We start from the raw sequence: 16764 nt of genomic DNA on the forward strand, positions 1-16764 counted from the left end.
CCTTTTTTATCGATTTGATTTCGATTCAACCGAGTCAATCTCTATTGACATAAGTTCCGTTTCATGCATATGACATTTTTCAAATGTTTTTGTAACAATAATTTTATATTCCTATTTCACAGTTAATATTTATAATTTTTATTAATAAGTTAGCATTTAGCATCTTTTCATTTTTATTCATTTACAATTATGGGAAACATTTGTTTTTGTAGATGGAATATAATTTATTACATTTAAATTCTTTTTGTTTTCTTGTAAAAAAAACCCGTAGCAAGGAACATGAAAACTGTCACCCATATCATCTCAGAACGCACGAACTATAAGCAGTATTCAAGACCGCTTTCAAAACAAAAACCTGTAAAGGTTCAAATATTAACATAGATGTTTAACTTGTTTGGGGTCTTTTTGTTAACGTCAAGACTTTCAACCGAGTTATCAGGTTGGCAGTCTATTTACCAATCGTTACACAAGCAGCTACTTAACCAGAGTAATAATGATATTCAAAAAATAATAAGTAAATACGCATTTAATATAGTTCTCATGAGAATGTGTGACAAAGACAGAAAGAAAAGTTGTTATTGAAAGACAGCAAACACGAAAACATTAAGTTGTTGTTCAGCCGAGATAGTAATTGTTTAATGATGTATTCTAATTTTACTGTAACCAACAGGTGCTGATAAGTTATTAATACACCTAATAAACAAACCGAGAGAAGCATTTCAGAACCCGGCAAAACTTGGTAATACATTAATAACAGCTACTGTGCAAACATTTTTACGCAAATCTTGACCTTGTACGCATGTTATTTTGTACATACTGTGGGATTTATAGTTAAGAGTGGAAACTTTTTCAGGCGTTTCTCTTATCCAATGTAATCTGTATGTTCTTAGAAAACAGTTTCTTGTCTATTATGATCTCACCTAGTTTATGAGGCAATTCGAGTAGATATTTAACTCTCAGCTGAGTCTAAAATCTTGTTTTTTTGTTTTCGTTTTAAACATGATTCGTGTAAAAATATTCAATTTTGTTTCATAATCTTTGCGAATATTGATATTTAATTAGGCCCTAGACCTTTTTTTAAAAAAAAAAGATCTAGGCCTAAGTCAAAACTTATGTTAAACTCTCTAATGATGAAAATAAAGATTCATGATGATAAAAATTTACAAAAGTTTATAGGTCAGTACACTAATTTGGAATATTATGTAACAAAGCATGTTGTAAAACATAGACATTTAAAATTTCTAGGGCAGTTTGTATCATTGAATGGACAACAAAAATATTCTTTGATGCAGCAAAAACAATAGACTAAGGTTGGGTTGCACCAGAGGCGTGGATAAAGTTAAAGTTAAGGTTAATGTAATGGTTATAGTTAAGGCTAAATTTAACTTTAACTTTAACCTTAACTTTGACCGGAGAAATTGACAGATGATAGCTGGTCCAACAAGGTTATAAATGAACGTGGGCGGGGGCGCTGCTGGTAAAGGAGAACTGTCATTTCATCCATTTTTAACTTTAACCAAAGATTTGGCATTTTGCATTGTAGTTAAAGTTATAGTTAAAGTTACAGTTAAAGCTAGTTGGTGCAACCCAACCTTAACAACATTATGCGCTATATTATAGTGTAAAGAAAAGTTAGACAATATATATTTTATTTTTTGTGTTTTCTGATGCTAATGATATTTTTTAACTTTTTAATTCCTGATTTTTATTATTGTAAATATCAGACATATCAATATGACTTGATAAAATGCAAATTTGTCTCTTCATTTTGTATCAATGTTAATCGAATATAAACGAAAACATACATTTTATAATGCAGTGGTATCAAGTAATTAACAGTGAAGTGAACGATATAATATCAGAATTGTTGGCTTATTCAGTACGTGCAAATAATGCAATAATTTGTGTTATGAGGTGCTGCCCCCCTATCATTAACTTTGTCAAAACCTGAGCTAATCCGTGCAGGTATGTAAACAGTTGTAAAGTGAATGGTTATGTTTCCGTATCATGTGCACTTTTACTTCTCAATGGTTTTAACCTGTAATATTTGTCTCTGAACTGGATTAAGAAATGTCAAACACGAACGTCAAATTTGACTAACGGAATTGTTTTTTTTTAGGAATTGAAATGGCTTAGCCATAACGACTAACGGAAAAATTGTAAATCAAGATGAAAATATAGTTTAAAAAAAGATTGATATTTTTTATTATAAAATATACTATTTTCTAATATATAACGTGGTCAATGTAGGAATAGTTACTTTTGCACCGATTTATTGTATTTAAAGGTAATTATTATAAATGTGTAAATGGTTTTATTTATATTTTTTGGTATTTTATAAGCCCTTTATGAAAACACTGAGAAAATAACACTCCTTCATGTTTATATTATCACAAGCATGGCGATCTAGAGGAGAAAGAATTCTCTGACATTGGCAACTAACTGAGTCGGCAATTAAAAAAGAGAAGAAGAAGGAGACAAAAAAAAAAGATAATTAGATATTGTTATTAAGTTTATAGAGATTATGTTTTAAGCAAGAAATTGATAAGTTTATTATATCCTATACCTATTTGATACCTACGCTAAATAATCTACCATGAAAAAGTCTTAGAAATGCATCAAACTTGTGGATTACAATTACATGCATTACAACAGAGTTGATGTCATGAGTTGAACATAGTTTGTTGAACTTGAACTCATTCTTGAACACCTACGTTTTTTTGAGCTTTCAAATAGGTATTATTGTAACATAAACAGGCAATTTATAAGTTTAATAATCCCCTTTTCGTGCCTTGTAAGGCATTTTACATTATTAGTACTGTGTACGCTGAACCAAATATTTTTCAGGATAAAGGATGATTGCTAACACTGAGATACTATAAGTACTACATTTTATAATAAAGAATTGCAAGTGTAATGATGACGAAGTCCTAGGAAGATAATATATATTCACTCAAAAGCTTTAATTAAAAGAAATTTAATAAATACTCGTTTTTAAATGTTTTTTCATTTATTTTCTCACTTAAATATACCTTAGATACATATTCATACACAGCTTTCATCAATAGGTACTACATTTGTCTTAAACCTTATTATCAACCTAGTATCAGATAGGCAAGTGTTAAATCTCTTTTATATTATACTTATAAAAATATTTATACAGCGGAAATCTTAAACAAGGTCTTGTCACTTAAAATCAAAGAAGATGAATCAAATATCCCTTGTGTAAATATTAATTTATTATTATTAAAGGAGTTCAAATACCAACTTTTGATGAAAGATAAAAACAATATTATAATTTCAGACTTTTATTTGGCAAACCAATAACAATTAGAAACTGCATTGCAAGTTGCAACTATGGGAAATTGCCTGGGATATCTCAGACAGAGAGCGGTCAAGGGTTTTGTGTTCTTTGTGTTGTATTATGTTGTAGAATGCCTCCCGTGTGAGTATCTCTATATACTCACACAGGAGGAGTTCTGAATGTGTCAGAATTGCTCCTCAGTCACACACTGACTGCTCCAACGCAAATGCTTCAACGCGTGACCACTCTGTCTGATAGGTCCCTAAAACGACCACATCTTTTTAAAATGTATAATACATGAGGACTTACTAAAGTCCTTATTACATTAAAATTTAAAATGTATTTTAAATTTTAATGTAATAATATAAAACTCATATTATTATTATTGAGGTACAAAAGAATTTTTGGTAATAATAATATAAGTTCCAATGAAAATATTATGTTTTATGAACAATAAGTATGTTTGTTTTGCAATTTTTGTTATGTCTTTTTGGAAAAAGTACTTTAAGTAATGTAGGATTATATTTTTGAGTTTTAGTGACTATTCCCATTATATATTATATCATATTGTAGTCAAGAGAAGTTATAAATGAAAAAGTGCATATGAGAATTTAGCTAATTTGGATTTTATACAGGGTGTCAAAAGACCGCTTCCGATAACTTCGTGGGGTTATTATAGGGCATGAGATATATCCATTGGTGCAAGTAATTTTCTTGTAATTGCCAGTTTTTAAAATAGTCAAAATTTTCAACACGCAATGTATAATGCGTGCAGTCAATGCGCGATAATATCGCGCGCCAGTGAAGCCCCGCCCGCCCCGCCCCGGGCCGAGCCGGCCGCCCCGCGCGCGTCCCGCTAGTCATGAGTTAAGACAAAACAGCTGATCGTGGTCCCTAGCCCGTAGGTAGTGAAAAAACCACCAATATTGTAATGATTATTAAATTAAAATTATTTTCACGATTTAAAAAACTATTAGATTTAAGTAGGTAAGTAACATTTCGTAGGTTTTTACTCAACAATATTCAGTTTTTATTTTCGGGTAAAAAAAGAAAAAGCAAATCAAAATTCACTTCGAGTTCAGGTTCTACAAATTATTCATACACAGTAATTACACCGATCTATGGAAAAAAGACTTGATAAACTGTACTGTCAGTTCACTGACCTGTCAGCTGTCTGTTTTTTGAAATGCAGTTCGAACTGAGCTCCATCTAACTCGATGCAGAGTTATTCATGCCCACAGTAAACAAAAATAATTACGGCAGACATTCCTATTCTTCTAACACTTTTTCTACTGCACTGTTTCACCCTTTTCTTAATGTCGTAAACGTATGAAAAGTTCATACACATTTCGTGGCACATTCATCGGCACTCGGCAGGCAGGTGAGCCCCGCGCCCCTCGCCTGCGCCATTTATGAATGAATTGATTCAACTGTACGCAATTCATTATACATACGTACGTACTTATAACTCAATGGCTGTACGCACCTTCTGTGTGACTATTACAAAGTTACATTTTATGAACTTCTACTAACATTTGTTGAATTCATACAGTTAACAACGTTTAATGTTTTATCCCGACTAAAAAAATTACAATATCACTTTGTTCAAATGTACCTAGACATGACAGTTAAGCTAAACAGCAAAATGATAATTTTGTAGAATAGAAAGTTTGTCACTGACCTTATCAGTTTCTTTGCACTCGCGGTCTTACGAGATGCGGTTCAAACTGCGCCCCTTGCATCTCGAGACACAGTTCTGCACGCCTCTTCGTGTCTTCGTGCAAACGAAAACTGAATGTTCTGTCGGCACTACAAAGTTCCCTAAGGTCACTGAACACTTCCCTAATTCGCCGCTTCATTTCCTCGGCACTGTCGCACGCCCGGTTGTAAACTCGCTCCTACGTAACCCCAGAGAAAAAAGTCCAATGGAGTTAAGTCCGGGGATCTCGGTGGCCAGGCTTGCGGACCCAAACGTCCAATCCAACGATCTCCAAAATTTTCCCTCAGCCATTAACGGACAGGCCGTGTTACGTGTGGAGGTGCGCCATCGTGTTGGAACCACATTCGCCGAAGGTCAGTGACGGCAATGTGCTCATCCAGTTCGTCAGTGAACTGGCAGTTTAAAAAATCTAAATATGACGCACCAGTCATCCGTGCAGGCAAAAATACTGGCCCCAATATCAAATTTTTAAAGATGCCACCCCATACGTTAACTGACCAACGTGTTTGGTGGCCAGTTTCTTGGCATGCCCGAGGGTTTTCGACAGACCAAATGTGAGCATTCCTCCTGTTCCACATTCCGTTCCTCGTGAACGTGGACTCATCCGTCCAAAGGACATTTTGGATGAACCCGGGGAACGCTTCCTCCCGTTGGAGCAGCCATCTGCAATAATCCGTGCGTCGGACACGGTCCACCGGAAGTAGCGCTTGCACTCGGTGGACTTTGTAGGGACGCATTCTGTTCCGCCTTAGAATTTTATGTATGGTTGCATGCGATGCAACTGGCCGACCGTAACGACGTCTCAATCTTTTGGCTGCACTACGAGTTCCCAATCGTGGGTCACGGTGTAAAACATCCAAAACCTGCTCCTCAACACGCACGTCCAGCTGCCGCCCACCGCCAGAAGTAGAAGGCGCAATAGGCCTATTTTCCAACACACGTTGGTATGCCTGTGTGATAATACGAGAGTCGGAAGGATGTCGGGCATGAGGATATCGCCTTCGGTAAATCCTCAAAGCCTCTGCGGCATTTCCTGATGCTTCTCCCAAACACATAAGCATCATACCGTATTCGCGCGCGGTATACACATACGGAGAAGGCATTTTATTAAAATTAAAAAAGACACAAAACACAAAGAAAAATAGTCAATAATAAACGAAACAATTACTTAGCACTAATTACAAAAAAAAAAACGAAAATCACTTATTAAACTAACGAAAAAGTCAAAATAAACTAAGATTAAGAAAAACTGAGAAGTAATTAAAATTATGAAATTTTCCAAATTGGCGAAACGTCACTCGAAAACGCAGGTTTACAGGCAACTGAACAAAATTGAAAAAAATATTAAAAATTCATGTAAAACAATAAGGACGTCTTCCTGTGCATTTGAAGTATCGATATTTTTTTATCGACAAATCGCTATTTGTTTTGCATATTGTATTTAATTGTATGTACTTAAAAATAACTCGATATAATTATTATTACCACAAATATTCATTGTTATTTGAATTAAAAATTTCCTTAAAAAAAACTAAAAACATTATTGTACTTATTAAAAAAAAACATCCTAACATTCAAATCTCTTCTTGTTAAATTTTACATAATATTAAGATCCTCGCCCAATGAGTAGATGAAAGAAAATAATTTTGACTGCTATATTAGGTGTCGTAATAAGTGAAATCATAAAAGTACCTTTTCTAGTAATTTTCTACTTTACTGCGCATTTTTGAAATGAAACTTAAAGTTAAGTTATAAATGTAGAACTTTCCTTACGTATTTCTCTTATTTGGGTTTCAATAAGAAAAAAGTTACATAGTCTACAAACTACAATCGTAATTTTATTGTACTATTGGGTAGTAGTACATTATTATTATTTAATGTACATTAAAAAATATTAATGTAGGTTATTGTAATATTGACTACCTAGAACAAAACTAATTTTATTTTTTATAGGTCACAACACTAATTATTATTATTATTGTCTTTGCGACCATGCCACCGCCCGCACACGGCAAAACATCTCTTTGATGTTTTGCCGCGCAAATCTGTCGCGAAGTCGACACTTTGCCGTCACTTTTGGCCGACACTGCATATCGGTACATTTTTTAGACATAATAATAGTTAGTTGGTAGTGGCGCCGCGCCGTCATAGTGCGCCGTGTAGTCTGCAGGCCGCGCCAGAGCACGATGGTCTAAAAACTCTAAACTCTAAAGCCCCGTCCACACGATTGGTGCATGCCACAAACACCAAACAGTGCACAACACCAAGCGTATGGAAAAATTGATCAACAGTCATTGAGTTGTGAAGGTCAATTGAAACCAACGCCGAACAGTGGCGAACACAAACAAGAAGACAAACACATACGAATACCCAATTACATGTGGGTGTTTGCTGTTTGCCAAGCATATGGACGGGGCTTAAAGCTCTGATATTATGTATTTGCCTGTTCGTGTTTGCCACTGTTCGTTGTTGGTGTTATTTTTTTATTACTTAAGTATAGGCTGTTTCGAAAACAGTCGAGAAGTCTCCATTCGCTTGGAGTATGCTTTGTGTTCGCTACACATATCAAACAACACTGACAAAGTCCCAACATTGCTATCAAACAGGCTTGGCGAATGATAAGGTGGCTTTCCGATCCTTGCTGCAAGCGACCCTCGGCCGCCAAAATTCAAATAAAATACCACTTTATGTGGCTATTAAATTTTTTGCTCTACGCCAGTGTAAAGCAGCTGCAGCATTGGTCACCAGACCAATGTCGGTAGAAAATACATAAAAGTGTATAGCTTTGTTCATAAAGTGCCGTTTCATTTTAATTTTCGTCAGCTGGGGTCGCTTGGCGCGTCGATAGAAACAATACCTTTACAGTACTTTGCGAAACGTGGCGTGCGATGGTGAATATTAATTATTAAAAATCGATTGACAAATCGAATGTGATAATGCGCCAAAACTGCTGCCAACAACTTGACGTCCATCACTCGTAAGCTCACGCGCAACACTTTATGTTTACCAATTGTATGGAAACCCCGGGAACTGTTTGCCAAACGGCCTTTGCTTTGTGAAAGATATCCGACACCAACGCCAAACAGTGCCGAACACAAACAGGAACAAGCAAACACATACGACCACCCATCCATATGAAGCATAAACATGCTACAATGAATAGCAAACGCTATTCATTGTAGTTTGCTGTTTGCCATTGGTTGCCAAGCATCATTATGGTCCGTCCATATGCTTGGCAAACAAAAGCTTGAATAAAAACGACATCGAAACCGAACAGTGGCAAATGTTGGTGTTTGCTATTGTTTGCTAAGCGTGTTACATAAATGCTTAAATCTTTCGCATACCGACATATGGCCGACAATGTCTATTCGCTTTGTTTAGTGCGGGTTGGCTGTTTACTAATTACTCGCACAAATCAGTTGCTTTCCACGCGTGTTTTGTGCAAATCACTTAATTCTAATACTAAACACTCGCACCTGCACTAATCAAAGTGGAAACAAGCCTTAATGTCGGCAAATTTTGTCGGTATAATTGTCGATGGCGGCGCGAGCGGTGAGCTCAAAGAGATGCGCCCGGCGCGGCGCGTGCGGCGGTGCCTTTGATGTTCCCGCCAAGCGGTCTGGCCGTCGCGTCGGTACCTTTGAACTTACCGAAAGTCGATACCGTAGAATGTACATTGTTTTTAAAGACGATTTTCGCATATTTAGACATTAGTTCCAATTTGCATCTTGAGGTTGAAGGTTGTCGGTTGAGTTAAGTTTAATTAATAAGCGTTTCTTATTACGATCTTTTTAAAGCATTGAATTTTTGTGTTAACTAAATGAGTAAAATGTAAATTAATTGACTATTATTTCTTATTAGTTTGCGGTAAAAAACTAAGACGTGTTGTGTAAGATATCGTGTAAAAAGAGTTATTGGTGGTGTTATTGATTGGTGATAATATTGACTATTTTCAAAATGCATAGAGAGCACATTCAGAAATCAGAATTCAACATTTTTCACGTAAGTTAATTGCTAGTTTTTTCATACATCGTCTGTAGTAGATAAAAAGCGAAAGTTGCAGATCTAGGTTCTGTCCATCTACAATCATCGTTCCGCATAACACGGAAAATGTGTAATTAATTATTATTTTCTAAGTTGCGTTCAAAAAACTTTGTACTGTATTAGATTTCGGGTAAGAGACGTGTTTTTGTTGGTGGAATTATTGCTTAGTGCTAAGGAATACTTACAAAATGCATAGAGTCTAGAGAAATAAGAACACTTCAAGATCTTAACATTTTACACGTAAGTTTATTACCATAGTTTTACGTACCTACGGAAGTTTTCATGCATCGTCTGTAATTTCGATAGAAAGCCTGAGATTGCGGAAGACGGTTCATCCGCATATCACACAATATTGTTTTTTTTTTTAATGAAATAAGGGGGCAAACGAGCAAACGGGTCACCTGATGGAAAGTAAATTCCGTCGCCCATGGGGGTGTCCATGGGCGACGGAATTTACAGCATCTGAAGAGCTGCAGGTGCGTGGCCGGCCTTTTAAGAGGGAATAGGGTAATAGGGGAACGTAGGGAAGGGCATAGGGGAGGGTAGGGAAGGGAAAAGGGTAGGGGATTGGGCCATCGGTAAACTCACTCACTCGACGAAACACAGCGCAAGCGCTGTTTCAGGCCGGTTTTTTGTGAGCCCGTAGTATTTATCCGGTCGAGCCGGCCCATTCCTGCCGAAGCATGGCTCTCCCACGGAAAAACACGGTTTTGTTCCTTACGAAGAACTTTTTAACTAATCGATAGGTAATTAAGTTGTTCCTCATGCTCAGAAACTTTACTTACAGTTTTGTACATGATTAAGGAATTAAAGTTTTAACACTGCAAGTAGCCTCTAGGTAAGAGATCGGAGGTCAAAGTTCTGAGTTACTTGAGAGAGTTGAATGTCATAGTTCTTGATAGGTTGGAAAGACCATAGTCCATAAGGTTCAAAACTGCCGCAGCCGTACAGTATGGTCGTTTACGACCTTATGTTATTAAGCGCGCTACAGTTGATATCAATGCCTTTACATTGCGCATCGGAATAAAAAAATAAAAGTAAAAAAAAAAAAAATTAAATATTTTTTGTAAATGGTTTATCCTTATGTGTAAAGGTTATTAATCATAAAAAATATATAAAAAAAAAAATTTTTTTGAAAAAAAAAATTAAAAAAAAAATACATTTTTGTAATCAGAAAATGTAGTATAATAATACCCCAAAGTTATCGGAAGTGGTCTTTTTACACCCTGTATAATCAATGATTTAACTTTTCTAGTAGTTTAGGTGTATGTGTGTGTGTCAATATTTATTAGTGAATATACATGAATCTAAAGTTTCAAAGGTTGTGTTCTCAAAATTCTTGTTATTGAGAAAGTAATACCTTTGAATTTACCTCTTTCGTGCAGCGTTTATCATGCATGGTTTACAAGGAAATAGTTTGTGAAATAACACAAAGACCTACTGCAATCAAAAGATTGTACGAAATGCTCCTAAGATAGGTTCCTAAGAAGTACATAGTAAGTCCTCATGTATTTTAAGTTTTAATTTAATATAAAACTAATACTTATTATTATTATTGAGGTAAGTACAAAAGTATTTTTGGTAATACATAATAATATATGTTCCTATGATAATATTATGTTTTATGAACAATAAGTTCCATATGTTTGTTATGCAATTCTTATTAAGTAAGTCTTTTTTGGAAAAGTACTATAATGTAGGTTTTTGTTTTTGAGTAAAATTTAGTGATTTACACTATTCCCATCATATAATACCATATTGTAGTCAAGAGAAGAAGTTATACTTAAATGAAAAAGTGCTCATATGAGAATTTAGCTAATTGGGATTCTATGATATTATCAATTATTTAACTTTTCTAGAAGTTTAGGTGTGTCAATGTTTATCCGGAGCATGTTATACATACATCTAAAGTTTAAAAGGTTGTGTTCTGAAAATTCTTGTTAAAAGTAAGTAATATTGAATTTACCTCTTTGGTGCAGTGTTTATCATGCATATACCAATAATACTTCAGATTTACAAGGAAATAGTTTGTGAAATAACACTAAAACCTACAATGCAACTATAAGATTGTACCTGTAGGTTTTTGGTGAAAATTCATACTTGTTTTACAGTAAGTAATTATACACAACACTTGTGTTCCTTATACCTTGTATGTGTTTCTTGTGTACTAAATCAATGCAGTCTTAGCTCATCGCACAAATGCAAACCTTATTGTTGACTAGACATATAGGTATACTACAGTCTACACCTCACTTATGTTATTATTCTGAAACCTCACTAACACTAAATGGATTACTAAGGTCTCTACGTTTCTTATGTATCACTTCGTGATTAACTTGAGAATACCTACTTAATCGTTTTCCAAAAATTTGGACACTTCGAATGTTTAGTTTTTTGGTTTTAATAACGAATTATTTTCACTAAAATATATGCTATAGACTAAAATATAACTTATTAAGTAACTAACCAACTAAATAGCAATATAATTTAAGACTAAAAAGTATGTAATATTAATAAATAAAATTACTAAAATGTAAACTATTCAGTAAAAGCTACTCGTTGGTTGGTGTTTATTGAATTGCTGTATTTGACGTAAAAGCAAGCGAGCTTATGTCAGAAGTGTTGTCATGATTCGAAATTATTACTCAGTTAACAATGGAGAAGTGAGTTTTGTGTCACGTGACCACTGACTGGCTGGAAAATAGAGGTCATGGTACCAAAATGCGAGCCAGTCAGTATTCTGGCTGGCTTTAAGAGCTCATGATAGAGGCCCTGTAAAAACTACATAGCCAATGAATCGGACGGCGCGATTAGCGATAGGCGGGCAGCAAGCACAGACTCACAGAGCACCGAGCACACAGAGATGCGGGTGACGTGGTAACGGGGACGGAAAATCGCGCTCCGTGATACACATCTGACGATAACACCTGACTGCTGACAGATTTCAAAACTATGAACCGCCATCATCATCAGCACCGCGCGACACTAAACGATAATATCAATGAATCTTACTTGACTATATATCTCTTTGAGCCCGCTCGTGGTGAAATCCCAAATTGGAACACGTTTACGACGAAATCGTTCGTTTACACCGAAAGCACTGGCACTAGAACACACAATATACACAGGACCAGTCGAAAGTCAAATATCAATGTTACGCTAGAAGCAGTATAAAAAACCAGTCGTATCTTCAATTATGAGAATTGTGAAATAAAAAGAACACAAAAATAAAAGGTGAGTTTACGCGGAGCACTTGTTTCCCTTGGCGTTGCGCACTGGTGACTGAGGCGAGTCGCGGCTGGCGAATCAATGTTAGACGGTGTGGCTGTGTGCAGTATGGCGTGACCGTGCGACGAGCACGCACACATACACGCAGCGGCCGGGACCGAATCGAGCCATTGTCGTTCTTATAGGAATCCTAATATTAAATACCGGTTAGATGGTGAATGAACTTACGACCCTCTAAAGGTCAACAAAAATTAGCCACTGAAAATTAATTCAAGATAAATTAGATATACACGAAAATATCTCAAAGCCTTTTTTAACACCACCTACGCTAATGGTAAACTAAATGAGTAGCAATATGCCATAAATAATTTGCGGCCATAAAATGTTGTGAAAACAAGTTAGAAGATGAAAATATTGCAAAAACTTTACAATTTAATCCAATCAAGCTTGGCCTTATTGACGCAAGTTCGATTAACTAGTGAATACAAAACATTTAAATACCTATGAATATTGTATAAGCCCAACAGATTTGCTAATGAAGATAATAATTTTAAACTAATATTCACAGTATAAGATAATTTGAATATTTTGCAAATCCCACGAATCGTTGAACAACAAATGGCTACTGTGTTTAAAAGAAATTTAGAAATAGATACTATTTTAAATAGTCACATGAAAACATCGCAAATAATGTTTACTACAATGCAGGTCATTCATAAGCTTTCATTGTGAAGTAGGTCCATCCCCAACCTGCCCGCGCAGCGTACAGAAATATATTGCAATCGATAAAAGGGCAACCCTCACCAAGACATTTAAAGTGTTGCAGCAAACGTAACACCGAATTGTGTTAGTAATGCAAGTAATAATCTTAACACTACTGAAGAGTAACTGATCCTATATCTTCTATGATTAATGACATAGATGTAATTAATTATAATGTAGGTTCTTGGTCAAAATTCATTTTAAAGTTTAATGAGATAGAGATTACAACTTTTTTCTTGCGTGCGTAAAAGTATAGTTGCAATTAGGAAAACTTCAATACATTAACATTTAACAAAAACTTAATTGATACTTAGATGACCTTATGATTTTTTTTGCAATACCGAGAATTAAAGGAACAGTGTTCTAAGATTCTGAACCAAAATGTTCCTTTCTTTGCATATTACGAAGTTTTATTTCTTTTTAAATACACTATTCATATTCAATTTATTTTTGCCTGCTTGTATATTATTGTCACAACCAATTTAATTATATCCATAACACTTTGTGACGTCAAAGACTTAAATAAACTTATAATCAGTGCTTACTGCTTAATGTATTTAAAATCAAAATAATCCTGACATGATAATGATAAAACATCATTGTTATCAAAAATAGTACCTATATCGCTGAGCGAAATACTTTGATTTATTCTTTAATAATTTTCTGTCGCCTTTATTGAATCGAGCATAATATACAAAACAACAAAGAGGTCCATTAATTTAGTATTTAGATTGAGCGTTCGTCTTATCTGTAATATTTTCATACCTTTCGAGTGCTTGCGTCAATAAATTCTCAAAAAAAAGTAATATTTAATCCGAAAATAAAGTATAGATAAGAGAGCTCAAGAGCTTGATGGTTTCAAGGTATTATATTGTAGTTATAGAATAATTGCTATCACTATACAGTATACTATATTCATTGATAGATAATAATATTAAAAATAAAATGAAATATTGTGAAGCATGATTCCATATGATGTACATTTCCCGTTTTGTAGGATTTTGTTTGGTTAGGTCTTGACTCTTGATTAAGCATTCTGCCATTCAGCAGCTCCTTCCAGTATTCTTATAGACGGAGCAGATATAGAAAATATGTAACTATAATGTCTGGTCTCTGCTATATAACGTATTTTATCCTACTTAACTAAAATTTACTAAGATATTCAGATGTGGAGGCACGTGACTTAGGTTATCTGAGAGAAAAAAAATCACGCGCTCGGGTATAATTTGAAAATAATAACTTTATATTTACATAAAATTTGCAAGTTAATCAAATAAATCTATTTCTTCGCAGAATTTATATAAAACAAGAGATAAATATACTTAATCAAATTATCATATAAACTGTTTGTCTACTAACCATGGGTATAACTTGAGTCACTTCGAATATTCTAGAAAATTTGGAGCAAAAAGGAATTTTGAGAAAAATTTAACTCAATTAAGATATATTGTTATTATTACTTAAAATTACGTCAGTATATTATTCAGTATAATGATTATACTTTAATTAAATGAAAATCAACTACGAATGACGAACAATAGTAATTTTAACAATTATTACTTTAAGGATATAGTAATAGTTATTTTAGTCACAGTAATCAATAAGTGTGACGTAAACTAGATTACCAATTAATTCCAAAAAATACAAAACAATACGCTTAAAGAAATAAAAATATACTTTATCAACGTGATAAAGAAGCGTATGTAACATTTCAAAATAAATGGTTGAGCAATATTATTGCTAGAAACATTAGTAATAGGCAACACCTACGTATTCCCATGCCATTAATATTAAGCCTTCGTAGAACTCGTAGTCAAACAATAATATTAAAACTATTACGCAGGGATATTACTATCATTTCTATCTTCAAGCATCTCTTTACAGTGTAATTACAGCACTCTAAAATATCCTACTCAAGAAAAGGGAAGTAGATAATGATAAATACAATAATATATAAAGCCACTCAATTTTACCTAAATATCATTCAGACACACCCAATAATTGACTTCATAGAGTTGTAAAAAAACAATACAAAAAATAATGCAACAGTGAAAGCAAAAATAAAACAATAATAAATCAAATCAGCTAGCGACATCAAAAAACCTGATCATAATCTAGCAGAGATTGAAGAATTGATTCACACGATTTATGTCTCTGATATCGAACATCCTTTACATAATTGGATTTTTGAAGAGAAAAAAATTACCAAATATGTAGCACAGCTCACCTCGGCTAAATCGTCGATGTGTGCCGTGGAGACGGCCTCCGCATGTGGAAGCGTGCGGCCCGCAGCTGCGAACAACATGGTTTAACGTTACATTTCCACACTACACTGTGCATTGTAGATACAAGTGATTAGATAAGACGTGTCTTTGTGCTTTATTGCAATTTGTGGTGATTATTTTCCATGTTATATTTGAACTGGATAATTGCATTGTTGAAGAAAATATTATTAGTGTCCCTTAATCAGATAAGATAAAGGATGCTGCTCTACTAGTGTGGAGTTAATTTAGTTAATGATACTATTAAAACACTACATCAGACTTGCCAATCTCCATCTTTAACCACAATAAGTAACTGACCGAGATAATATGATGCGAAATGTTAACAATGTAAATATTTGGATATGTTATAGTAAATGGTCTACACAGTACACTCTACAAATCTACACTCTAGATCCAATATTCTGTCCTCAAAGTGAATTACACCTTATTCCAGCGATATACACCACTTTCCGATGTAAAATAAATCTGACCGGACTGTGGAGGCGTTCGTTACATGTCATGTAAGCAGTCAACTTATCAAACGCCGGTGCGGTCTCCAATACATATTCAATTTATTTTCATACTTTCGCTGATAGGTTAACCGAAAGGAGAAACAGTTAACATTTTGCAAAATATATGAAGTGGTAGTTGGTAGAGCCAGTGTTATCGTTTGATTGTGTCTTGATAATGATTTTATACTATCTTTGCTACAATTTACAATATTAGAGACTTTCTAACTAAACTCTAAAAACGCAAATTTTAATGAAAGCTTTAAGAGGATACACCAGGGGCGAGAGAAATTGAAAATAGGTATTTGAAAATGTATTGCTGTCTCACCAATCTCAAGTCTCCCACCACAGAGCGCGATAGAGACAACACGACAAAAGTTCTAATAAAAGAACAGAAAATCTTCGATTCGTTGTCCGCTGATTCCTTCTCCAAAACTCAACCGATTTAAGTACTTTTTTCATTAAGAATTAAAGCAAGGCTTGAGCTGTGTTCCTATGTATTATTTTTTTTTGTATTTTTTAGCCAGTTTTTTTTCTGGGTGTTTGAACACAGAGGAAAATCTTGCCATTTTTTTTTGGGTTTTTGGACGTTCTTATCTTTTTTAATAATAAAATTATGAAAAAAAAGAAAACATAGGGACATGCTAATAGTGGCCATAGATATTCAGGAAAAAAAATCATAACTCTACCGGCATTATCCAGGGAGGAAACAGGGGACAGCGTTTGTATGGAAAAACGGCGGTGTGGACAGGAGTCCAACATGGAACAAGAACAAGGAACAAAACTGTTGCACTTAAGTCCTCTAAATTTTGTTTTATTCAATATACGTAAAATTACTCACTGTACTTCGCTGCTCTTTTCTGATTATATTTCTATTAGCTATAATGCTTGTCGTAAAGCTTTAACTCAAGCAACTATCCTAAAGTTAAAGCT

The 16764-nt window shown here is 34.4% G+C and overlaps 1 protein-coding gene across 4 annotated transcripts in view; it reads right to left on the reverse strand.

The window, feature by feature from the left end:
• The window catches only part of LOC121733461 (inositol hexakisphosphate kinase 3), a 62908-nt gene that overhangs the window by 24465 nt on the left and 21679 nt on the right, over positions 1 to 16764 (reverse strand). For 2 of the 4 annotated variants that reach the window (XM_042123729.1, XM_042123731.1), the window contains one exon: positions 15286 to 15350. The exons of 1 other annotated variant lie outside the window; for it this stretch is intronic. In XM_042123729.1, coding sequence (XP_041979663.1) covers positions 15286 to 15350 — 65 coding nt within the window. Of the gene's footprint in view, positions 1 to 12080; positions 12372 to 15285; positions 15351 to 16764 lie in introns of those variants that run through there. One more of the 4 variants, XM_042123730.1, reaches the window with a different exon arrangement.

Source organism: Aricia agestis, chromosome 13, assembly GCF_905147365.1.
Source record: "Aricia agestis chromosome 13, ilAriAges1.1, whole genome shotgun sequence".
NCBI lineage: Eukaryota > Metazoa > Arthropoda > Insecta > Lepidoptera > Lycaenidae > Aricia > Aricia agestis.